This window comes from Anabas testudineus, chromosome 12 (assembly GCF_900324465.2).
Source record: "Anabas testudineus chromosome 12, fAnaTes1.2, whole genome shotgun sequence".
Taxonomy (NCBI): domain Eukaryota; kingdom Metazoa; phylum Chordata; class Actinopteri; order Anabantiformes; family Anabantidae; genus Anabas; species Anabas testudineus.
Genome location: NC_046621.1, coordinates 16,998,747 through 17,026,241, shown reverse-complemented (window position 1 = coordinate 17,026,241; position 27,495 = coordinate 16,998,747). Strand labels below are relative to the sequence as shown.

The 27,495-nt window shown below is 40.1% G+C and overlaps 1 protein-coding gene across 2 annotated transcripts in view; it reads left to right on the top strand.

Moving 5' to 3' along the window:
* Window positions 1–27,495, top strand: part of eipr1 (EARP complex and GARP complex interacting protein 1) — a 45,007-nt gene that overhangs the window by 5,715 nt on the left and 11,797 nt on the right. For both annotated transcript variants that reach the window (XM_026354099.1, XM_026354098.1), the window contains 4 exons: window positions 3,158–3,290; window positions 5,300–5,456; window positions 13,700–13,799; window positions 20,766–20,902. In XM_026354099.1, coding sequence (XP_026209884.1) covers window positions 3,158–3,290; window positions 5,300–5,456; window positions 13,700–13,799; window positions 20,766–20,902 — 527 coding nt within the window. The remainder of the gene's footprint in view (window positions 1–3,157; window positions 3,291–5,299; window positions 5,457–13,699; window positions 13,800–20,765; window positions 20,903–27,495) is intronic.

The window sequence follows — 27,495 nt, the reverse complement described above, 5'->3', positions numbered from 1 at the left end:
AAGAGACTGTCCCAGAGTTTTTATCTTCTAGGTCACATACTGTGCAGTGAGCCTACATTTGAATCATGGGTTCCGCCAGTACAGTGCTTTTTATTGGTGAAACACATTGTCTTTTCCCCTCGGCAGAACTTTGCTAGCCAACATTGGCTCAGTTCGTTTTAGTGAACTTGCAATATGAAAAATGTTTTTTCGATTGGCATTTCAGCCCTGATAGCTTCTGCTGTATCCATAAGCCTGCTGGCCTCTCCACCTCCCATTAAGCATAATGCAGGGTGGAAATGTCTCTCTTAACTCGCTGAGCACCTCTCAAATCCCTCAGAGACCAATAGCTGCAATGACAGATCGGAGGGAGCGTCGGCATGGCATTTAAGGCTGCTAACGAGATAAAGCGCCCAAGCTTGGCACCTCTCACCCGCTCGCTACTCCTCCGCCCTGCTTACTGTCATCTGTGCGGCTAAAGAGCTTTAGTGGAGAGGTCCCTGAAGTGGGGGCCACGAGCCAGCTTGGCTTTATCCCTCCCTTACCCTGTCTTCTCATTCTCCCTCCTCTCCTCCTCCTTTCCTTGATTCCTCCCACCATCGCCACATAATTAAAAGCTCTGGGCCGGGTGCCCACATGTCTGAAGGCTATGAGTCACTCCCCAGGCTGGGAAGAATGAGGGATAAATCACCTGGGGGAGGAGAGCTGGAACTTCTCTCTCCTCTTACACCTGGGTTCATTCGGGGGGACCATATTACTAGCCCCTCCAATTACCCTGTCCCGCCGGCCTGAATTTATTTGTACCGCTTCCCCACCACCATAAAATTATAACTTTGCGTAATAATTTTTTGCTCGATGCAGTCCAACCCAAGGTTAATAGCTGCCTAGCTGACTTTGAGGAGGCTGAAGGATGCTGCCGCTCCGATGCTCTTTTCCTCCTTCTCCTCACACCCCCTCCTTTCATCCTCTTGTTCAGCCTGTAAAAGTAGTAGAGGCAAGGGAAGTGCAACTGCCTAGGGGGAGTTATTGTCCAGTGCAACCCCATTAACAGTCCCCAAAGGTGCTGTAAGTGTCTCTCTTATGGGAGAAACCGCCATTAATTGTCTGATCAAACCTTGACACCCTCACTGTTTTACTGCATTGTGGGCCCTGAACTGCATTTAACTGAGGGCCTTCATAGAATAGATTTCCATCTAATGAAAAGAGGTTGGTAAGTAGGAGTTTCTATTAACTTCTTATGGATAAAAGTTTAGCTTGTTTTTTGAACTTGCATGATGTAAAGTTTGCAGCTGTTAATTGTATTTTCAAGAGCAGCCACAATTTCAAGGAAAAATGGAGCCTAGCATAAGAATTAGTAGTTAAGGATCCTATAGTGGTTCAGCTGTAAATGTTAAAAACCTCATCAAAACCAGCAGTAATCAAGCTGTGGTGTACAGTGTATTAGTGACTCTAGTCCTGATGACTTTTGGTACTTTACGGGGTGGCTGTGGCTCAATTGGTAGAGCAGTTGTCTGCCAATCATAGGATTGGTGGTTTGATTCCTGGCTGCCATGTCAAGTGCCAAAGTGCCCTTGGGCAAGATTCTGAACCCCAAGTTTCCCCCGGTGAGTCAGATCAGCGGTGTGTGAGTGTGTATGTGCTTGTGTGTGCGAATGGGTGAATGAGATGCAGTGTAAAGCGCTTTGAGTACCAGTTAGGTAGAAAAGCGCTATATAAGTGCAGAACGTTTAACATTTACTAATACCAAAACAAAACTGTTTTTTTTTTTGTTTTTTTTTTGCATTAGTAAAAGGTCCGTATGAGTTTCAGCAAGCGTTTAAATTTTGCTGAGATGAATGTTTTTGAGTTTTAACTTTTTAGTGTTGCACACAAATTTTAGTCTGTTCTATTAAAGCACCGGGTATTGATACTAGTATTCTTGTGCATCCCAAATGGTGCTGGTGCTTGAAAGAAACAATCCTACCTCAAAGTAATTTGCCTATAAGTATTTTTCAATGCGACAGCAGCATGACTTTTTCCAAGTTAGCACTCATTTGCAGAATAGCTTGGCTCACTTGTAGTGGAAATAAATAGAAGCCAAATAATAAATACCTAAGGTACTGTGTTGTGCTCATAGAGCTTTTCTGAATTACATTTAAAGGACAACAATTTTGATATTGAGAATTGTCCTGGGTTAACATCAATTTTAAAATGTATCTTAAAGAAATTGTTTAATATTTGGGGATATAAGCTTTTTCATTGACACATAGCTAACTATTTCCCTCTGCATCCAGTCTTAATGCTAAGCTAGGTTAATTGCCTCCGAGCTCCATCTTATTCACAGTCATCCACTATGCACCATCAGGAACACCGTGTTCTCCACTGAGACATAACATCAAAGCTTGTAAAGCATTTGCACAACATGTTTTCTGCACTTTGACTATTGTTTTTTCCCACCTACAGCACATTAACATGACAGTGAAGACAGCATTTAGGTTATCCAGTAGATAATAGATTTTGCCCCTGAATGGTCCATTAGGACTGCTAAGAATACTGAAAGAAAGTCTTGTCTGTATTGTTGCTATCCCACACATGAGTGTACTGTACTTGACTAATAGGTTACAGACTGTGCTGATCACAACTAGATGTGTGAAATTAAAATATGCTTAGGTATAGCTAAATTGACATCTGCTGCCAAATGACTGTTGACAAGAAATGTATTTTTAAACAACACAATGGAAGGCCTTTCACTGAAAAGCTCTCTTGGGTAATGCACCCAGTCCTCTGCCCCTTTTAGCAGGGCCATTTGTCTAAAAAACATGGAATGAGCTTTTATTGATTTCCTTTTTGATGTACTTTTTCCTTTGACTTCCCCAACATGTCATATGCAGAACTCCCATGAATTCAACATGACTTTAAAAGTGTCTTAATCGTCGCTTGAAAGGCCAAATCAAGATGAAAAGTCTTCAGCTGTATGAAGTTGATGGGGAGGGGGGATGCCTGCTTTGAAATTTCATTTACTGTCATATTAAAAGTGGAACCTTCTCCTTTTTCGGGGAAATCAGAGGAATGAGTGGAGCTTTGAACTACAGCTTGTGTGAGCAGGGAGGTGCACGCAGTGTTTTTTTTTTTTTTTTTTTTTTAAACTCTCGCTTCATCCTCAACACATCTCTTCTCTGTGTCTCTGCTTTTCTTCCAGATCCACATCATTGACTTTGATGATGAGAATAACATCATTAATAAGAATGTCCTTCTGCACCAAGCTGGGGAGATATGGCACATTGGCGCCAGTCCTGCAGATAAGGCTGTGCTTACCACCTGCTATAACAAAAGTGAGTCCCACTGTTTCCTTCTGTCTCTGGCTCCATTCACTGCCTCTTTATTCATCATGTTTCTCTCTCGTTTTTCCTTCTGTTCTTATTTCCTTTCCTCTTTTATGCATGTACTTCATCTTCTTTGTCATTATCCTCTGCATGTCTTCTATGTAATGCATTTTAATTAAGAATGATAACATGTAATTGGACTTTAACAGGTGATCAATAACAGTCAGTAGCAGCTGTGTTGGAACTCATGTTCAGACTCTGATAAAATCAATACTAATGTGTGGACATGATGACCCACATGAGGCATAATAGCAGGAGCTGCAAAGTTGCTGTTTAGCAGGAAAAACCATATGCACATCATGTACAAGGTTTTCAACTAATTGTACAAATCCACACATTATTTATAATTGGAAGTAAAGTTTTGCAGGCTTTAAAGTAGTGAGTGTTACAAAAGAATAATACAAGGCAGGGAAACCAGTTAGGTTTTTTTCATTAATCTCTGTTCAGAAAATTTTGTGACTTATCTTTGGATTTTCTTGTGGCCTTAAACTTTGCTTTCCAATTCTTACTCGTGAGGGGGGATTTGCATTTTTTGCTATATCCTCTGTATTTCTGCACATGAAAAGTGGATTGTGATGCCTTCACCTGTGCTCTGTGGAGCATGTTGGTGATGTCACTGTTACTTTGGGTCTTTCTTCACAGTTCACAACCCTTTCACTAGCGTGTTTCGTGTATTTTGCTCAGTACACCAGTGGTTTAATTCTTTTGCAGTACATATAACATGGCGTAACAGATTTATCACCATACCCCCATTTGTGAATATATTTAAATTTCCAGTTCTAATCTTGCATGTATAATAAAAAACAGAGCCAGTCTGATACTTCTCAAGATGGCTACTGGTGTCAATTTGTAAGAGTTTAAACATTCTCTGTATGCATTCATCTGTTAGCTATAACCCTTGCAGAGGTTCTGGAGCCAATATTCACTGACATTGGATGAGAGGCTGGATGCATCCAGAACGGCCTGCTAGCCTGTCAGAGACATGACACAAAGAGACTAAAAACCATTCACACTCACATTCACACATACAGATGGTTATAAGCAAACTCAAAGAATTTATTCTCAGTTATTCAGCTTCATCACGACTGTGTGACAGTGACCTGACAACAAATTAAAAAAAAAGCCCAAGGATGTCATCAGAGGCAAATATAGGTAAATTCTGATTGGTGCACATCAATATGTCAATATGCAGTTTTTTCCCCACGGATTTCCACCCCCTTCAGTGAGAAAGGTACAGCTGTTAAAAATCAAACATTAATAACTACCATGTACCCCATCACTCATTTTGTTTTAGGACCATTAAATGAATTGTTTAATTTGAATATTAAAGAATAGTGTTGTTGTGCTCTGTGATGAATAAATCCTCTTCCTTTTGCTCAGTCTTTTTTCCTTCTGTCTCTCACTCTCTGTCAGCTGAGCTCTACATGCTTGAATGCATTCATATAGCGATTCCATACCACCTCCCATCAGAATATGTGAACAAGAAAAGCCTTTTGTTCAATATGATTGCTTGCCCACTTACTCCAAGTGCAAGGTCGTCTAAAACCACTCAAGAGCCTGTGGACTGGCGCCACGTTGCTTTTTAATTTGACAAATAGGCCCAACGCCAGTGTTTCATAGCCCAAGTCTGCCCACACACTGTCAATATCTACACCAAAAAGAAATTAGGCTCTTTTGCTTTTGCTGTTTTCTCTCTCTCTCTCTCTCTCTGATTGGTAATGCCCTCCAGCTTCAAACTTTTAGTCCAATTACTGTATCAATTCTACATTTACTCCACTGGTTCCAATTAGCAGCTTGTGCTCTGGTGTGGAAGTGGCAAAAAAAACTTATTTCTGACATCACTGCATTAGCCTGTCCAGCACAACTATAAAAAGATGTGTACAGACACAGATACACATTTGTGCACTGTACACTTACAATCTGTGAATGACATTTGTGTATATGTTGTTACCTTCCAGCCAGTGACAGCAGGGTGGTGTCCTGTGCGGCAGTTTGGAGGATGCCCTCAGACTGGGAGACAGGGAGCCATGAGTCACCTGATGACTCCGCCCACAACCCCCAAGCCCTAGAGCTGCTCTGTCGGCTTGACGACAGCACCCATGGCAACGCTGCTTGGTAGGTGTTGCTGGGCATCGTAGCATTTGGGCAAACAACTGTAGCAACTATTGTACAAGACATTTTATCAAAATTCTTCTGATGTATAGTTTTACAGCATGTGTATTTGTAGGAATTAATATTGTTCCCCAGTATGTAATTTTTAACTTCAAAGTTGGAGTCAAACTACTAACAGCTGTTTCAACACCTTGAAAAGAATGATTATACTTAAGTGAAATCATTGTAGTGATTCATATAAATATGCCTTAATTATTATCATTGACATGATTTATGTTAATATTATAATTGGTTGTTCTAAAGATTTGGCAATTTGTGCCAAATTAAAATACAAAGATAATATATGAAAAATAACTTGGTGAACTTAAGGTACACTGTTTTCTGGAAATATAAACTGGTTTTCATCAGTGGTATAAATCATTATCTCACACATGAAAAAATTAAGTAGGCATTGGTTTGAAATTGTAGTTTAAAAAAAAGTTAGATTTAGTTTGTTCAACTATACTACTAACTACTAAATAGATTTGGTAAAATGTGAATCTATTCTTTAAAACGGTTACACTTTTAGACATGGTACATCTCATTTCCTGCAATTAGAAATTCTAACACTAAGGGACAGATGGACATGTTGTATGCTTACTGAAAGAAAATATTCTACACTCTCACACACCATAGGGCTCTCCTCTCCTCTCCTCTCCTCTCCTCTCCTCTCCTCTCCTCTCCTCTCCTCTCCTCTCCTCTCCTCTCCTCTCCTCTCCTCTCGGCTCAGACTATTGACTGGCCCACATTTCATATGGCCCAATCCTTTTGTCTAACATTCTGGGCTTCTGTGCACAATGGCTCACCATAACCCACCGCCTAAGAGAATGAAAATCAATGGTCATTCCTTTTTAAGTCCACTAATCATCAGATGCCTCATGATTGCTATCATTTTTTGAGGTGCCATTTGTTGAGTTAGCATGATGCATGCTGTAGCAAGTGTCTGCCGAGGAGAGATAAAGACGAAGAACAAGTGAAAAAGACGGAGAGAGAAGGATCGAGAGCTTGTAGAGAAGAGCAAGAGAGAGGAGAAAAAAAGATTTTGTGCAAGAATTTGTGCAACTTGGTGTGTGTTTTTGTGCTTGTGTGTGTGTAAGCAGGAGAGCTTTGTGCACCCATGTACATGTGCTGTATGTGTGTGTCACAGGGCAGGTCAAGCAAGGCTGCTAGATAAAGATTGATGGCTCTGGGCTCCACCATCTTAACACCCTGAGAGTTGTAACCCTCACAAGGGCATCACTTTATGTGTGTGTGTGGGTGTGCATGCATCTGCGTGCGTATGTGTGTGTGTGTGTGTGTGCGTTTGTGCGTGGTGGGAGTGTACATTGGGTGCTGTGAAGCCTCTAGCCGATGCTGTGCACTATTGGCTTCCTTAGATGGATGGCTTTGGTCTGCTGCCCACCTCCTCCATCTCTCTATGCCACACACACACAAACGCACACACACGCTCACTTATCCCTACTGACTCCGATAAAACTAGCAGCTTGCACCAGACTGTGTATGTGTGCATGTTTGTGTGTGCAAGCAGACAAAGAGCAAAGAGATTGGAGTTTGTATTCTTACGAGGCTTTTGTGTGTTTCACGGGCGTGTGTGTTTATTCACCTGCTTGTGTGTGTTTGCGCCCACTGTAGCGTGTCTGCCCATGTGCAGCCCGCATCCTTCATGTGTGTGTTTTCCGGTTGCTGGTGTCCCTCCACTCTCACTAACAATAGCACTTTCTGCTTCCTCCAAATCCCCTCATTGTTTGGGTGGGCAAACATTTCAGCCTCTGACCTGTCGTGAAGCGTGCTCTGAATGGTAATATCTGCAAAATACACCCCAATAAAGGAGACTAAACAAAGGCAAAGGGAAAAATCATGTTTTTTGGTGCTTATGTGTGAACCTTATTTTTTCCCCCTCTTCTTCTCGCACTTGGTTTCGATTGGGAGCCATGCCAGTTGAGCGAATCGATTCCCGTGGAGCCATTTCAGCCAATCACGGCCCTAGGAGGGAACAGTAAAGCGCAAAAGGCAACAAGGTTGATTTTCTAAAGTGGGGTGTGACAGGAGGGGGTGGGTGGTGTTTGTGGGTGTGATTGTGTGTGTTTGTGCACGAATGTAATCACGTGTACTATTTGTGATCATTTCAAGTGAATGGCTTTTAGTGTTTTTAGGCTATCCACTCACAAGAATAGCTGTATACATTTGGATAAATGATATATTTAGTTGATTTTTAAAGTTAAAAGAAAAAAATATAACCACAGCAGCAAACATATTTTTCAGGCAAACTTTTCCTCAACTGTTAATGCACTGTTACCTTGTATTTCATGAACTTAAAACCTACTACATTGAGAAACTGAAAGGTGGAGCAACACTCATATGACTGCAAAGGACTTTCAGGAAGGTTTGACTCACAGTGTACAATGTACAGTATTGAAGTACAAATACGATCTAGATGGAGTCAGATAGAAACCTTACCTTCAACATCTTGACAGAATTATCTTACTAACTCCAAGTGAGGCATCCTGGAATGAATGGAAAGTGGAAAAATTGGTTATGTTTCCTGGGGGTTAGGATTAGGGTTGTACATTTTTGTTTATATATCAATGGCCTCATCCTTCTTATAGTGCTAATGTGCCTGGTCATGTGAGTAGTTATGTATGTGAATGCGCAATCCAATTTCTTAGTGATCATTAAAAGTGATTTTCATTGTGAGGGTCCCCCTGTCCCAATCAATTGTACCACAGTAGTGTGTAATCGGACTTGTGTGTGTGTGTGTGTGTGTGTGTGTGACCACATTTGCAACCACATTAAACCCAGGCATTGCACTGTTTGCAGGATCTGTTTCTGATGCATTAGATCATTGGGTTGGATTTAGTCTTTAACATTTGCAAGTCACTGCAAAGAAAAGACTGACCGTTTTATTTCTTTTTTTTTTTCTGTATTTTCAACAGTTCCCAAACAGAGACTCAATGAAACAATGAATTGCGTCTACTCACCATAATGTCTGTCAATCTACAACCTGATTTACAGTAGTTTGTTTGTCTCTGCCATAGATGTCATTGTTTTTTTTTTTCTTTTTTTTTTGTTATTTCTCTGATGAGCTGAATGATTAGTGTTTAACTATATTTTAAGCTGAATAAACCCGTTAAAACCTCATTTCATTAAAAATGAAAAATGCACTGTGCACATACTGTACATTTTAATAACTCATGAAATATTTATGCTTTTAGAGGGATAAAAACAATTTTGAGTGGTAGTCTGAAAATGTAGCTATAACAGGAAAATGAGATAAGTAGCTGGGATAAAATAGGCCACACTGTAATATCAGCCAGTCTTCTTACTTTGACTGACTTCCTTCAAATAATGAAGGTTGCAATTCAAAATGATGAAGCTGATGAGCTTTAAATGTTAACATTCTATCTAAATGATGAGACACAATCAACAAAATAGGTTTTTCCAGAGTCCACCACTAAGTGCACGTGCAGTCGTAGAAACACATGATGTTTCTTATTGATCACAGCACATTAACCAGGCAACAAAAGTTTAGTTTGAGCCATTATTTAATTAGGGCTATTAGCCACAGTCGATGACATGATGTGCTTCTCCACTTTAACAGCAAAGATGCCAATCATTGCTAATGTTTTTGATGTTTGCTAATATAAAAGGAGCAAAGAGTGTTTAACATTTTGTTAGTGGTAGATCTTATAAAGGGGTACTCTGTCACGTAAGTATGTGACACAAAGGAAAAGAAACTATCTCTGATTAGTTAGAAGGGGGCGTCTCGCTTAAAAACCTTTACAAGGGAATATCTCTGCACTACTACAGGTGAGTCTGTATCACAAGAGGCTTGGACAGCATCTCAAAAAAATATTTAGAAACCATTACATAGTGGAAAACAGAATTTCACACATCACGAGAACACCAGACAGAGTAGGAGTGTGTGTGCACAGTTGTCTTTTGCAGTTGCACACACTTGGTTTGACCTTCAGGTAAAGTGGGTTCTAGTAACCAGGCTAAACTGTCTCTGATCCTGTGATAACTTGTGTTACCCCGTCTAACTTTGTTATAGTGGTGTAAAATATTGATACAGTTGATATCATGATATTGTGTTGTGTAATACGGTATTGATTCTCAAAAACACAGCATCAATTTTAAATGAATAATTTACATGATTCATGTCAGACAGTGATGCATTTTGTGTTGTGTTAAACCCCAGATTGCTGCATGACGGTGTTGTGTATGTTTAAAAAATTTGGTAGTGTGGTGTTTTTTATCTATGACATTCTTTTAAATTAGTAGAAAACGTTCAGAAGAAAATTCAAAATATTGCCTTGCTTACAGCATGATATGTATCATATGACCACAATAAACGGGCCTATTCTGTTATTGCAATGTTGCCACAATACCTGATCTCTGCAATTACTGTGAGCACATTATAACCATTACAGTTTATGGCCAAAATATGTCAGTAAGATTCACATTGTATTATATACAGATAATCATTTCACCCCAACCACAACTACAGCTAGGTCAGATGCAACTTCACAAAAAAGTGCTCATTTTAAACAACTAAAAGAAAAAAAAAAGTCCTTAGTGTCCTTGTATCTTTGGTAAAATATCATCCAGGAAGGAGGGAAAAACATGGACGTACACATGCTGTGTTTTTCTGAGCTCTTGGCTTTATATATGAGGAGGGGATTAAATTCGTATGAATGCAAAGCACAGCAGAGCGGGGGAACAATCTGATGAGCCGGAGACACAGAGAGACAAAAGTAGAGAGCGAGAAAGAGAAGTGCATCTGTGTCCCTGACTTGGATATATGGGGCAGTAAAACGTCCACAGCTCTCTCTGACAGTATTTACATACCATTCCAGTAGCCAGTGTGCCAGCTTGTTGCAGAGCTCAAGGTCAAATGCACATAACTTATTTTCTTTAATATGAGAGGAAGGCAATACTGTCTCTGCCTCTCTTTCTCCTTGCTGCTATTGCATGAATTAATTGATGCTATAGGGAAAGCATACAGTGTGTAAATCCCAGAGTGGTAAGTATATTTTAATTGGTCCTATGGTGTGCTGATTTGTGTGTTTGAGAACGCGTGTGTGTGTGTGTGTGGTTTCTGACATGCTGCTGTCTCTAGCTATAGTCTAAACATAAGCTTGTGTGTGCACTCATACAGTATTAGTATGTATTATAGTGCTGTATATAGAATATACAGTATATTGTCACTGTGGTGAATGAAAAGGGCTCAAATCAGTTTGTTTAGAGCCAACTGTCTAAAGAGCCAAGTGGCTCTTTAGACAGTAAAAGTTGCTGAACATTGCTCTATGGAGAAAAGTAGATCCAGACCAAAGCCGTGGTAAATAAAAAGGACATTGCATGTGTGCCAGTCATTCATGTGACAGGCGAAATCAGACTCACAAACCAGGGAGAACTGTCTGAATTTCTCATGTTCTTTTATTTATTTATTTATTTATTTATATTTGAACAGGACCTGAGAATACACTCTATATCACTAAGTGCTCCATATTTTACTTCATATTAACAATTGAAAGGTGGGGTCCCTTGCTTCACGTGGTTGTGGGGCTATACTTCCCAGGCCCTAATTACATCTATCCATAACTCTGCTAACATGGATATGGTCATGCAAGTATTGTGTTAAGTTCGACTTCTAAATCTAATTGATGCAAATGACAAAAACAAGTGTGTGCAGCGGGTTTATGTGTGTCTGTACAGTCCATGCCCATGACTTCCTGCTCCTCAGGAGGGCAGTAAAAGCTGTCCCTCAGCAGCAATGAATTTCCAGCTCTCATGAACACTGCTTCTTTGCTCTTCCTCTGCTCCCTCCCTCCTCCCTCTCTCTACACCACTCTACCTTTCTAATAGGACTGTGCATAGTTTAAAGTTGGATTAAATCCAAAAGCAAACTTCAACTCCGTCTTCCCTCCCTTCGTCTGTCATTTCCTTTATCTCTCGCTAACACTCCTTCTGTAACACACACTCTCTCGAGCACTGGCATTGTTACTGCTGCTTCAAATTGACAAATTAGTCCAAGACAATGGAGTTGTCTCATTGAAGAACTGTTTAAATAAATTGCATCATTCTGTAAACTTCTACTGACAGCAGCTTTAGAGTTGTAACCGGCTCTGACATCCAAACCTTCAGCCAGTCCATTTATGCACCTATCTGACACTTTACAGTCTTTACCCCAGATTATATTAAAGGATGTTTTTTTTCCTATACTATTAAAGCCACAATAGATAAAAACCTTAACAAGCATATTTACAAACCAAGTATATGTTTGGCTTATTGTTGGGTCTCTGGCTTCACTGACATATTGTTTTATAGTCGATTTAGTAATTTCGCTCTCAGGCTCAGAGTTAAAAGCATTGCTTTCTCACTTGGGTTGTGTCCTCCTTCTCATACCATGTAGTTGTTCCTCTGCCTACATTTAGCTGCTAAACCTATCCCAACTCAAAAGAACAAACAACAAAAGCATACAAGTGATCCAATCAACACCAAGGGAATTATAAAGCAAAAGTTTGGGCTCTGGCGTGTCAGGTCTGGTTAGGTCCCTGCGGCTTGCACACAGAATACATACTTTTAAGTAGAGCAAAGTGGAGAATCACATCTCCAAGAACCATGCAGCGAGGAATCAATACTCTGCAGAAAGTAGTATGCAGGGAGGAATCAAAGCTAAATATGCAGTAAAAGCTACCACTTTTTTAGCACCAGTGAGGCAACCCTGGATCCCACTGCTGTGTATGAACACTAGATTGACAGAATTGGGCTGCTGGATTTGCCAATAAATAGTGAGCTATAAATAAATAGTATATTGTCACTTTCCTGGCCCATTAATGATCCTGCAGCATAATTAGTGTAAATGAAACCTGCCCAATAGGCAATGTGACACTACTGTTTTTAAAGACTTTATTATGCTGGTACTGTAGAGTGAACCCAGTTTTGTCTTTAGGGCTGCATTAATTCTTCATGACGTAGATTCAACAAGTCCTCCTGTCCTCCAACTCCTGTTCCAGTACATCCCAAAGGTGCATTTGAGTTTAATAAAGTCATCGTGTTCAGGAAACTAGTTTGAGATTCTAGCTTTGTGATATGGTGTGTTATCCAGTTGGAAGTAGCAATAGGAAAATGGGTACACTGTGGTTACCAAGGTATAGACATTGTTACTAACAATACTCAGGTGGGCTGTACCATTCAAACAATGCTCAGTTTGGTAGTAAGGGAAAAAAGAAGAAAATCCTCTACAGCTCCACAAACCACTCAGAAAAGGCAGGATGGATCCACGCTTTTATGTTGCTTACAACAAATTCTGACACTACCATCTGGATGTCACAGCAGAAATCCAGACTCATCAGACCAGTCTTCTATTGAGGCCATGCAAATTGTAGCTTCAATTTCCTGTTTTTAACTGACAAGAGTGGCACCCAGTGTGGTCTTCTGTAGCCCATACAAGTGGTTATTTGAATAACTCTTGCCTTGCCATCAACTTGAACAAGTCGGGCCATTCTCTTCTGACCTCTGGCAAAACCAAGGCATTTTTCTCTCTTTCTCTCTTTCTGGGCAAACATAGTTGTTTGTAGAGCTGCACTCATCTGGCACCAATAGCCACGACACATTCAAAGTGACTTGATGCTCAGTTTGAACTTGAGTTGGCGGTATGCGTTTAGCTGGTTAGATATTTGCTTTAGATGTTGTGTTACCAGGTAAACATATTGTCATATATTATAGAGTGACTGGTGAGTGTATATTTTAGTCATACGAACAATTAAACATTTTGACAAGTACACTGACAAGAAAAAGTATGTGATGGAATTTTCTACATTAATTTGTTATACAATTTGATCTGTTCTAGTCAAGAGTAATAACATATAATATATAATATAATATAATGTGCCAAAAATAATAACACAAAACATTATGTCTTTACTGCGAACAACTATAAAACCTCACAGTGCTATTAAAAAAAGTATATGGATCCTTTAAACAATGACCTCCAAAAAGCTGATCACATGACATCCATGCAGCAAGAATGCTTTAAAAAAATGCATGTAAATGTTCTAAATATGAAATCTAACCCAACAAACTCTGTCTCCACTTGTTTACAGCTCTGTGGATCATTGTATGTTTGACCAACATCATTTTTCTAATTGATTGCAACTTTATGGTTTTGTGTGTGTGTGTGTGTGTGTGTGTGTGTGTGTTTACAGTGTGCTGTGGGAGCCCATGGGGGATGGAAAGCGTGTGATTTCATTGGCTGATAACCATGCACTACTCTGGGACCTGCAGGAGAGCTCTACACAAGCCACGGTAAGATACACACACACATACACAACCCAACTGTAAACCACAGTACACAGACACACACACCATATCAAACAAAAGCTAACTCATTATTTGATAACCACCATATCGTTTTTGGTGTTATCAGACACGCCACGTACTCTCTCTGCAACAACAGCAGTGTCCACTTTTCATTTTATCTCACACAGTCACACACCTATGCACACATAAACACAAATACACAGTACGTGGCCTCTCCCACTGTGATACTAAATGGTCTTGTTTAATGAGTAAGAGAAAAATCATTCAGTGTATCTATTCACTGAAGTAGTTCTGCTGGTGTTATACACTGGACTTCACATTAAAAACACCACATAAAAGTGTATGTGCTCCTGGAACATTATATTTGGATGTAATTCTTGAATATGTCATTCTTAAACCAAGGGCGTTAATTTACTGCTGGTACTCATTACCACTACAACACCTTTCCCTGTGGACCCATGACTTTTTTTTATTGTACATTCTTTATCAAAGGAACCATGGACTGAAATTGGTTCCTGTATGGTAATACTAATAATAGTTTGAACATAGCAGCAGATGAGTTGAGTGAACAGACATTTCTCGTTTATTTAAGCTAAGAGCAAAAATGTGTTGCTGGCTTTACATGACCATCCCCCCAAATCACATTAGAATGGATATACAGTAAATACACTAGAGGTGTAACAGTACTAAACCCAACCAAGACTGTGAAACAAACATCCATGGTCTTGGTCACATCCCAACTCTCTCAGTTCTAGGAGTCTCTCTCATATTAATCAAGTTGGCAAATGTGATACAGAATCCCAAAAATCTGATATTTCCTCTGTTTTCATTGTAAGGCGAGAGTAATACTGTGTTACTTTCATAACACATACCCCATTATTCATGGGAAAGTGCAGAAATGTCAGCTTTGTTTAGTTTACAATGTCCATCAGTCAGACAACTGCCTTCCAGTATCCACATAGGGGTACTGCACCAAGCAGGGTTACTCCGTTAACCAGGTAGCTTCTGGGGTCAGAGATTTGGGGAAGCATGTCAGATTCCACCAAATAAAGCTGGGGAATCATTTCTCTATGGACTTGACTTTGTGCACAAGGTTACTGATATGTCGAAACAGGAAACGGACAACATTGATACTGGCAACAAAGTTATCAGACAGACAAACTTTTCTTTACATTAATTGTTCTGGTCTGTCTTATACTTGGGCTGCAGAAATGCACTATAATGGCTTTTAATAGACTAAAAATAAATGTATGACCAGGTGACTCATTTGTGTGTAAGTACATTTGGTCAGTGTGTTTGTAGTTGTGTCCTTTCTGATGCTCTAATAGTAAAAGGTGAAGAGCCTCTTCACTGCAAATTCCCTGTCTCCAACCCGCCGGCTTTGCAATTAAAATGTCCATTATGTATTTAAAGACTCGAGATAATGGTGTGCTGGTGTGCTGGTATGCTGTAATAGAGTGGTGTGTGTGTGTGAGTCTGTGTGTGTCTGTGTTGTTCCATTAGAAGCCATGAGCGATGAAGAATATAGATAGGTCATTAGTAATTCATGCGTTCGTTGAGGGATTCACATAAAGGGCAGCCAGGTCACACCTAATAGATACAAGTGTGTGTGTATGCATGTGTGTTCATTTGAACTCGGTAATCTGACCTTTTGAAAAGTCTCTAGTCACAGTTTGGATAAATGCATGCACGTACCAGTCTCACTCTTCTTTAGCCCCTGACCCTGTCGTTGTCTTGACTGGCAATTTGCACAATTGATTATTGATAAATATTTATTCATATTCACAGCAATTAAGGTTTAAATCAAAAGGAAAAGTTATCTTTTAGGTTATTTAATGATGTCTCATCTTTAAATAAAATGCAGCCATTCAGTTATTCAACAGATGGAGCTGTTTGTAGTGTATATATTGCTGTATTTAGGAAAAATATGCACTGAAAAATATCGCAGTTTGAAGGTTTGTCATGATACTGGATGATTTTCATTTCTATCAGAAAAAAACACTCACTCATATTCAAGGTAATTTCCGAATCCTCACAGACGTCTTTATAATTATAACTTCAGTCTGTTTCTCTGGGATTACAGTTGTTTCTCCACAAAAAGAGAGATGGCAACATGAAATGACACTGTTATTCAAAAGAAAAAGACCAAACCGACCCCACAGAGTTTGAAATAGTCAGTATTTACTGTTGTACAGGAATTCCTGGAAGTTAGGACTGTGACTCGAATGTACAAGAAGTGCAGGCAGGAGCTTGTCTTACTCCAGCATTTGTTCCCCTCATTTCAAGCATGGCACAGTTTTCAACTCTTCAAAGCTTGAAAATGTGGCTATTAATTCATCACAAACAATCTGTGGTTGATTGACATTTAATTATCAAATTATCATCAGCAAAGCTAACATTTGCCTGGCTTGGTTGGTATTAATTTAATTGGTGGACTGTTTGCCAGAAGTAAGTTGCCTACTCCTGCATGTGGGCAGAGTGCACCTTTTCTGTGATTGTGTGGCATAGAGCCTTTATAGGATAGGTGTTTCGTTGTCCCTCAAGCTGAAAGATTTGTGTGGATGTGGTGTCACCTGGATTTGTGCCACATGCCATATCTTTGACTTGCGCTTATATGCCTATAACTTTGCTGCTTCTAAAATCTACTCAAATCTACTGACATGCTAAACTTGGCAGTGCTGCTAGAAACATAGCTAACTGCACAAATTGTCTCCATCCGGTGAAAAGTTTTAACCAGAAATAAAGGTGTGTATTTTGATTCAACAGCATGACAGCATGAATGTGAGGGGCACATACACAAACAATAATGAATTTATACTGTACATTCCTTGTGTATGTGCTCTTATGATCAGTTCATTGCATGTGTGAGTCTGTAGGTGTGTGTGCGTTTGTCCCCTGTGCAGTGACCCCAGAGTGACGTGGAGCAGGACCTGTGTGGTGTGTGGGTTGTTGATCCTATCCTTTGGTACAGACACTGGACAACACAGTTATTAAATCCTCTATCGAGGGAGAAGGAGAGAGGTAGTCATGAAGAGAATATAATGAGAACGGGAAGATGGACGGAGGACAGAAAGACCGGGAGGGATGAAGGGCCCTGCTGATTGGAAAGATGGAGATTAGGAGAGAGATAAAGGAGAGATATGGATAAGGAAAGAAAGTGGGCTTGATGAGGAGAAAAAGAATGGAAAAAGAGGAGAAAGTGCTTGGCAGCCAAGACAAATTCCTCCAGTGCTGATGAGAATGCTAATCTTCTTCCCTCCCGCCTCCCTGCTTTCATCCCACTCTCCTCTCTTCCGTTCCCTCTATCTGTCGGAGGGTGATGTGTTCATCTCAAGCCGTGTCCAGCTGCAGCGTGGATGTGTGTATGTCTCTCTCTCTCTATCTCTCTCTCTCTCTCTCTCTCTCTCTCTCTCTCTCTCTCTCGAGGACCTGGCCTAGTTTGTTTGTGTGTTTGTGTGAGTGTTTAGTGTGGGTGTTTGCATGAGTGTGTGTATGCATGTAAAAGAGAGGATCATGTGTACCAGTGTGCATTGTTTGACTGAAGATTTCTGTGTGTGTGTGTGTGTGTGTGTGTGTGTGTGTGTGTGTGTGTGTGTGTGTGTGAGTGTGTGTGTGTGAGACTGCAAGTGCATGGCTCATCAATTAGAATCGCTAGTGGAACATCTCTGCTGGCTCACAGCGCACCCACACACCCTGTCCTGCACATCTGCTAACACACACGCACATACACAGTCTCTCTTCCAGAGTCTGGAGAAAGTTTAAATGCATGGCGATTTGACAGATAGCTTTGCATTAGTGCCGCTTGTGTCCTAAATGAATGCGTCCCCTAGTGTTGTGTGTACTGCCTTGTTAGGGCCCCTAATTTGGTTAGTGCTCTAATAAAGCTGGGAACCTGGGAGGCACGAAGCTCAGGCTTTGCTGTTATACCACTGGCATAGCCGCAGATATAGAGACTCCTACTCTAGGCTTCCCACTGATCATGGACCTCACTGAGCTTCTGTTCTGTGTATTGAAAGAAAGGAGACTTAATGAATTCTCACTATTTGTGATAGTTCACAGGCCATCTTCAATTTTTCCAAATAAGTCTCTTTGCAGGATAAGACTAGACTGTGTTAGACAGCTTATTACCTTCTTGTTTGAATATGCTTTGCAATATATTGAATTAGTCTTTTCCACAGAAGCTCAGTTAAAATGGAAATCAACTTCATCTGACATGACAAAAATATTTAAAACATTTAGCTGAATGTATAAAAATATTTTTTTATGTAAATAAATATTTTTATCTCTTGGTATATAATATTTAATATTTTTATTTCCAAATGCTTTTCTTTCCTCTTGGTTTAAATTACTTGGTGTACGCATAATGTAACTAATCAAATGTGATTTGGGATGACAGCTGTGCTGATTTGATTGTAACTGGTAGCAGAAATACAATTATAATGACGAAGACAGTATTTATGGTGAATGTTCATTAATATTAATTAGTGCATCTCTAAAATTACACATTTGGGTTTGACTGCATCTGCTATTGTTGTACACTGTACAAGATAAGGTAAGATAATGTAAGATCAAGATAAGATAAGATAAGATAAGCTTTTAATGATCCCCAAGTGATAAATTCACTAGTTTCAGCAACATGATGACAAGCAAGGAAAAGACCATTCAAACAAGGAATCAATAAAAAATACTAGTATATAACAATAATAGTATAGTATATGTTACAAATATGTATGTACAGTGGCAAGAAAAAGTATGTGACCCTTTCATGGTTTTTTAACCCTTGTCTATAAGTTTTGATAATAAAACATTTCAGTTGAATTAGCTTCAAAAGTCTGCTCATAGCAGAAAACAAATTCAAAGGGTCAGTGCTCTCAAGACTTCATCATCATGTCGTAAGTGTCAACATTTTCTCTTGAGTGTATGCTCTAACCCAACAGTAATAATCTTTGACCGTTAAAAATCTTGTAAATGGCCACTTTAATAAATCAAGAACAAAGAATGATCTAGTTTATGGAGGCACTTAGATATAATCATAAACATTCATGGAAAAGTTGTGGAATTTTACATCAAAGCCACAGAGGAAGTCTTGCTTCTGTTCTTGTCTGATTGTATCTGTCCCCTTTCTTCTGCCACGTATCTTCAGCTCTCTTCTTTCTCTTCTTTTGCCTCCTTCGTTCTCCCTCCTTTTATTTTTTACTGTTTTTTTTCTCTCTCGACCTTCGTGCCTCCCTCTCTCTTGCTCTGCTGGCCTCTCTGTCTTTCTCTCTCTCTCTCTCTCTCTCTCTCTCTCTCTCTCTCCCCCTCTGTCCGCTCTAGCTGAAATAATGAGAGTGTACCAGGGAGCTGTGCAGTGACGGGGCGATCGATGATCCCCGCTCCAACAGGCAGAGGAGGGAGAGAGAGAAATGGGAGAAGGAGAAAGATGAGGATAAAAACCTGCAGAGAGAAGAGGAGCAGTGTATTTCTACTTCTTACAATTGTTAGCATCATAGTTTAATAGAAATATTTCCACAACCGGTCTGATAAATGAACCGGCTTCCATATTTAAAATAGCCTGATGAAGTGATTTATAATTCAAAGTCCCTGAAGTGTTATGACTTTGATTAATTTCACCTTTATTGTTATACTCTGAAAAATACATAGCAGATTTGATAAATATCCAGTGACAAGCATGTCGTCCTGTTTGAAAAGCCTTAAATGTTGCAGTTTAACCTGACTGCCTTTCAGCTAAACTGCTCTAATCTTTGTATCCTGTGACATTTTGTCAGTTGTTTTTCTGTTCAAATTCTGAAGATATTACAATACATTTAAAAGAGTTTCAGGCAGCCTGAATGGGGTGGTTTGATTCAGCTTGTAGCACTTCTTAGGCTTAAACACTCTGAGGGCTCGTCTTCGAATGCTGATCCATAAGGCGGATTGTATTGCATTGCACTTGCATTTTTTCTTCAGTTTAATTTTTATGGCCTGATGTTACTTTATCATGCACTCTCATCACAGCATACCTTCAAGGTACAATGATAATACAGGTAATTTACAGCTATAGGTCATTTAAAGGTATAGCAGTTGATAATCTGAATGTCTAAGTTGATTACACAATTGCCCATTCAGAGCCCGTTTTGTTCACTTGATATATTATATGATAATATCTACTCTCCTTAGCTCCAGTTTGCTCTCTTCTAACGGCTGAGAAAAATATCTGACTCTGTGTTCAGCTAGCTTAGCTTCAAAACCTCGGAATTGCTTCCTACACCTTAGATTTCTTCAGTGATTCATACACTAGGCCCGTCTGTCTGCCCATCGAAACCTCTTTCAATGAACAGGATGTCATCTTCCTACATACTGTAGCCAGCTCACTACCTTAAAGGAAAGTGGCAGCAGGAAAATGGCAAGAACTGTGAGTTGAGACTGGCACAGGTGTAAAGGTAGTTCATTCTAATTAATACAATTATTGGCTACTGTTGATTAGCTAGTCGCTGTTGCTGTTTGGCACAGGACAAGGCTCAATGGCCTGCTGCTGAAAAATAGCTTGATAAGAGCAAAAACAACCAAGAGAGGAACTGAACAGGAACTGAATAGTTATCTGTAGGTTTGATCATTTGATCTACTGGTAACATAAAACATATTGATGAGTGCAGCTTTAAATAAGAAATGCATCTGAAAGATAAGAGACAATCAAAATTACTTTTTGAACTAGACATTATTAGCAAGTAACAATGTATAGCAATCATGTTTCAGCATGGTGTAATACTGTAGTTGGTGTGACCAAAACATTACTACATAGTCATACTGAATGATTGCAATCTGGAATTTGGCCTGCAGAGAAAATGACTTCTAATAATGTCTTATTATTCTGATTGAATGCATGGTACCGGCTGAATCCATCGCAGATATTCGGATTAAATTCACATCCCTGCTTACAAATGTTAATAACGATTTTACTGTGCTCTGCAGGCGTCCAGCACTGCCTCTCTGGAGGGCAAAGGTCAGCTCAAGTTCACTTCGGGCAAGTGGAGCCCCCACCACAACTGCAGCCAGCTTGCCACGGCAAATGACACAGCCATACGAGGCTGGGACCTTCGCACTATGAGGTGAGCTCTGCTTGCTGGGGCTGATGGGAAAATTCAGTATTCCAGTACATTCTGCACATACTGAATATAGTTTTTCAAATGTGTGGCTTTTGTGCAAATCTTGATATTGATACCTGTAATGGCCACATTTAAGACAGAGGCAGAGTGTTTTTTTGTTTTGTTTTTTTAAAGGTTTCTCTTCTCATCTTTCACTGTATTGATCATTTTTCTGGTTATTTGAAGAAGTAAAGATTCCTCAACAGATAAAACCACATCTGCACAATAATACCGTGCCTGCCATTAAGTCACTGATAGGAAGAAGAATTTAAAAGCAGGGCATGGAGGACTGAAAGTTCAAAAACAGCAACCTAATGCATGTTGTCTGTGACATTATGCTTTGCCACTCATTATTAAGGCATGTTATAAACATTTAAAACAAGTTTCTACATGCACCTGACTTGAAACCTGTCAAAAGTTATCCAACATTTAGATCTGACAGAAGTAAGTCATACTAGAGTCATGTATGGTCAACTGTCAGAACTTAACTTTATTTCATTGTGACCGTATACATCATTACAAGATACAGTATTTTAGCTCTGTATATGAATCCAGTTTTACTGTTCATGCTAAATGAAAATCTTACAAATGAGTTTTGCCACAACTTTCCCCCTCCCCTCTGTCATATTGAGTTGGTTATTTCATATTTAGCCTTTCATATTTATAGGGCTGGGTATTAAAATTCAATGCGTTGTGGTACTGAACACATTTTTAGGTACTGGTTAAGTGTATAAGTGCATTGCATTTACAAAAGAAAAAAATCTTTATCTTGTAATTAATACTGAAAATCTCAAAAAGTCTTGTCTTCTGAATTTGCCTGAGAATCATTTGGTTTTTAATTATTATTTCACTATTGAAGTACTTTATTTCAGTGAGATTTGTCTGTTCCAAAATCTAGGTGAAAAACAAGGCAGAATGCAGTTACAATCCACACAAACTCAAATCTGCCACTGGTGACCCACTACAGGATGCACAAAAAACTAACCTTGCCTGACCACCTTAAATTTCAAGATTTCAGGGTGTTGATTATATATGCTAATTGATTATAATGCTAACATATCACAAACAGGTTTTAACAGTATAAAACAAGCAAGTTAAGTGAATCTGTCTTGGAGCACTTGTATGACATTGGTTCCTATCTGAAATGCAGGGAAGGCAGTGATAACACTGGGCTGACACATTTTGTTTTCAGTCATGTGATTGTTCATGAATGTATTGAAGTATCTGCCTCCCTAACTGTTCTTGCTTGGCATGTAGCATATGTACAATCACACATTAACCTTGTAACTGCAGGCTATCAGCAATCCACCTTAGATCCTCTTTGTCTGTGTGTGTGTGTGTGTGTGTGTGTGTGTGTGTGTGTGTGTGTGTGTGTGTGTGTGTGTGTGTGTGTGTGTGTGCGTGTGTGTGCACTGCATTTGTTCTCTATGGTCCTGAGATACGTGATGAGTGTGTTCAGTAAGTGTGTGTGTGTGTGTGTGTGTGTGTGTGGGCTGTGCTAGAGGAATAATATTCACCTTGCGATTGATCGGCATGATAACAGCAAAGTGGCGAAGAGACTGAGAGGGGTGGCGGGTGAAGGAGAGGGAGACGGAGATCGGGGGAATATATTTACAAGATGTGTATCACAGCCTGAGATAAGATAAGTTGAATCATTGATATCACTCCTGTCAGCCCCATAACAAATTAAAGAGTTCCTGCATGCTCTGTTTTGGCCATTCTCCTCCTGCTGTGCTATTTTGAAAAATGCAACAGTGCTGATTTGGCCGTTGGCATAAAGGGAAGGAGGTGGAAGCAGCACAGGGCTTGTTAGCAGAGACCACAGTTTCATCTCTAATATGACAGTGTAGTGGAAACACATCGTTATTATCTGAAGGGACACCTGCAGCCAGTAGAGGGAGCACCATGCTGTTACACGATACAAAAATATCAAAATTATCTAATATACAGTGACTGAGTTTCCTCCTTTTGTTTCTCTTTGCTTTAAGTAATTTGAAGAAGTACGATTGAACAAAAATTGTTGCAGCTTTTCAGTGAAGCTACATGATGTTTCTAGATGTCTTGGGCATCATTTTCAAAATATATCTACAAAGTTCCACCATTTGACATATTTGGAAACTTGGATCTCCTCTAGAATTGAAAAATGAAGTGCTGTGAGTTTTTACGTGCACACTGTAACTGGTCCATCAGTGGATTCATTTTAATTTAGCTTTAGTGTAATTGAGCTCAAATATCTACATCCACAGGTGCTTTAAATCTTGACTGCGCTAAATAAAATACTCCATTCCTAGTAAAAGTACTGCATCACATTTTTATGTACAATGGTTTCTGTTTTTCTATTTGTTGTTATTTTCTTCTGCTGTTCTGCTGCTGTAGTCATTTGCTCAATTAATCTCTGTGGCATCTTTTACTCATTCAATCCAAAATGCAGACAGGAACCAAGGGCACACTGTGTGAGTGTATGTGCTTTTGTGTGAGTCTATGCACAAGTGCGAAATGGTTACGAGTGGAAAGCTTGCAAGTGTGAATGAGCAGTGAGTCATGTTTGCGCGTGTGTTTGAGTTTGACTGCATGCTCGCCTGTTTGCTCTTTGCTATGTGTACCTTTCTGCTTGTGTGTGTGTGTTTGTGTGTGTGTGCTGTTGTGTGCAAATGCCTGTAGATAGATGCAGCCTTCTTATGCTTTTGTGTGCGTGTGTGTGTGTGGGTCCAGTTGGTGTGGCAGCTGTGTGATGGCAGCCTCTCGGCATGCTCCACTGCCTCCTCAGTCGACCTCTGAGCTGTCCCCTCAAACACACACACACACACACACACACACACACCAAACCCCCTCCTCTCCTCTCCTCCCCAAGCAGCAGTCCTGGGGCTCGTCACCCACTCTGCCAACCCAAACTGTCCTGCTCTGAAATAAGGACAGGAAGAACAGCCCAGCAGTAGCAGCCGCTTCTAGTTAGTTATCTAACACCCTGGAGAGGAGCATGGTATCTACAGCACCCCGTCTCTCAGACACACAGTGCTTTAGAATAAAATAATACAAAGATAACACTGTTTATAAAACATATATGGATCCTGTTCTAGTTTGTACTGATGTAATATGCAGCTTTATGTAAATTATAGAATACTCATCTTGGATATTGGGGACAGAAAGTGGTGTTTAATGGAAAATCCTGACACATTTTCACTTCTTCTCGGCCTGTCGTTTTCAGTGTACCTTTGCTTTTGCATTATTCAGAGACTAATCCCTGCTGTTGTGATTTTTAGGCAAGGTCTTTTTCATTAATATGCTTTTGAAAGGTCACCTTTTACTTATGCCATAGGTTAATCAGAAAATGCTTGTGCTGGTTTGTTCCAGTTTTACTGCTCTCTATACAGCAGACTTAATATAGAGGAGATCAATACGTTGGGAAGAATAATTGCTTGTTGGGTTTGCTGTTTCATTTGGACTTAGAAATGATTAGTTGAATTCATAAACAATACAACACACACTGGCTCAGGATCTTTTGGTGGCTCGCTCAGGTTAGCTGATGGAGCTCTTGTACTTTACCACTACCTTTTCACTGGTCACCTACTGGGGTTGTCAGTTAACTGACCATTGTGCGCGCCCCAAGTCTTTTATTGGTGGTTACATGTGATTTTGTGATATTTTAGTATCTGGCCACTTTATCTACAAACATTGATGGTACAATGGCTTTTTAACATCAATGTTGTGTGTTTAACTGAAAACAATAATAACAGACTGATGCTTTGAGCTGCTCTTTGACGTTTTAGTGCAAATGATTTGAGGTTCACAGCCCGCAGAGTTTTGTATTTCAAATTGAGTGCAGCATTAAATTCTTTGAGAGCATAGAGTATGTTTTACAGTTTTATAGTTTATAATTAAGTTCAATCAGTGACAAATCAGAAGAGGAGGAGAAAAGAGTACAGGAGAGAGCTCAGTGAGGTCTCCTGCAGACTAACCTATAGCAGCATAACTAAGAGATGGTCCACAATCACCTGAGCCATCTCTAACTAGCTTTATAAAAACTACATTTAAGTCTGGTCTTAAATGTGGAGAGAGTGTCTGCCTCCCAAAGTTGAACTCGTAGTGAGTTTGGTAGCTAAAGGCTCTGCCTCCCATTCTACATTTTGGAAACTCTAGGAACCACAAGTAAACCTGCAGTCTGATAACGGAGAGTTCTGCAGGGAAAATATGGAACTATGAGGTTTTTAAGATATGATTCTACTGACTACTACTGGAGCTGGTCATACTCCTGATCTTTTCAGTGTGTTGGTGTCTGCTGCTGCTGGAGACTGACATTTCTCTTGGTGCTCTCGATAACAGACACACTGAGCAGTCCAACTGTGCATTTTCTAATAGTCAGTATGTGCTCATTCAGACATAAAGTCGACACATACAGATGCTGTTAGAATAATGGAAAAGATTGCATGTCTGACTTTTGAGTCCCTTTACATAAGTAAGCAAGTCATGTCCATCTGTCCACTGGCACAAGGTAGGCCCAGACCAGACCAGGCAGAGCACTCTTTGCAGGTTGCAAAAAGTGAGGCACATTGCACTTCTTTTCTTTTCTTTCTTTCCTTTTTTTGTAGTTGTTGGAACCTGCATGATTTAAAAAAAAAAAAAAAAAAGCTTTCTTGGTCTTTTTATTAATATGCAACCACTGAATCGCTGTCCTTACCCTAACTGCTGAACTGAAGACTACTAAACATCTTTACACATTTATATATAAGTTCATCTTCATAAAAAATGAACAAGCAGGGGACAATTGCTCTGGCGCAGACTGAATGTGATAAGCTGTTCTTAAATGTGATGGACACAGAGAGATGGAGATCTGTGTGGGAAGCAGGAGCTTTCGCCTGGATCTTCAAGGCTTATTTTGGGATGAGTTGGGGACAATATGACAATGTGCTGTCAATTAACAGGCCTGTCGAGCATCTGATTGGACAGTGTTGAAAAAGTTGAGTTTATTCCCTCTGAGTTGACATTCTTTCAACTGGAGGCATGCAGGGCTCTTCTGCAAAAAGTGTAAGGTGCATAGAGGCAGGGTAGGCGGAAGGAGGTCTTACCTAAGGACCCCCACTGGAGGTAGGGATTCAAACCCCAGTCTCCCGCATGGAGGGTGGTGCTACTACCACTGCACGATCTAACCACTACACTATCCAGCCAAATTAGTGTCTTAAATCCATGGGGCATTTTGGATGCAACAAATTCTTTGAAAAACTCTATAAGAAAGTGACTTTTTACCAGAGAACCATGCAGCTCACATATAGTGATCACAGAGCTGAAGACGCACTTATAGTCTGTATGTGAGTGTAAATTTGTATTATAGTAACAGCTCTGACAGTAAATGTTTTTGTTGAGAAATGCTGAAAAAAATTGTGTCTTGTTAGTTTGTGTCGAACCAACTGTGTGTCATTCCTGGCACACTGGTCTGCTTTGAGCCTTTGAATAATATTTGGCTAGCTAACAGGCATGTAATACTAGCTACTAGGCATACAGCTCACCCTCTCCCCGTAGGTGTGTGTGTGTGTGTGTGTGTGTCTGTTGGTGTGTCTGTGTGTGTGCCCAAACGTGTGTGTAGGTGTACTGCATGTGCATGTGTATGTGTGTGATGCCATTGGGAATATACTTACACGACATCTCCTCTTGGACTGTCAGTCCAAAGGGGAATTCAGGGGAGATTCAGTTTTGAGGGGCTAGACACTTGCATGCCACATGCACACACACACACACACAAACAAACACACACACACACACACACACACACACTGAGCTGTGTAATAGCTGTCAGGCCTGCGGCAATACCATGCACTGCGGGGTGCATACTGAAAAGCAGTGCAGTGCTGCAGTGAAGCATGGACTCTCGCTACACCTCCCCTGTGGTGTGCGTTTGTGCATGTGTGTGTGTATGAGTGAGTGAGAGAGCATCTGACACAGAAGGGGAGAGAGAGTGAGAGAGAGGGGGAGCACAATGAACAGATATGGAAAGAAAGAGAGCGTAAAAGAAAGGAAAATGATTGATAGTGGTGCTATTTGCTCCTTCACAGTCGAGGTTAAAAGCCAGCTGTCTGTTGGTACTAAGACAAGAAATAGAATAGCATCAGAACTCCTCTTTCAGACAGACAATGTTGGCTCCTGCTCACACTTTATGCCACCTGACCAACAACAGCCTTTTCATTCCACCTGTTCAACAGATTTGGTAGTGCCTCGGTGTCATAATGATAAGGTACCCAAGGTAAACTATTATTCAGAAGCCTATTCCATCATATTTTATTCACATATTCAAATATAACACCATTATGCAAAAAGTGTTGCCTATTAGGAGTATTGTATTTCACATTCAAATGTGAACCATTATGCAAAATATGTCAACTGTTTTTGAAATACTGGTATTCCATATGCCACTGTTGATTCGAGAGTGACCTTTTGAACTCTGCTACTGTCAAATTGATCAACTGTAACCTTTTCATGTGTTCCAAGACCCTCCTCCCCTTCGATAGATGTGAACCAGACATTATGCTGGAACTCTCATAATGGCGCATTCATGACCTTACGCAGAC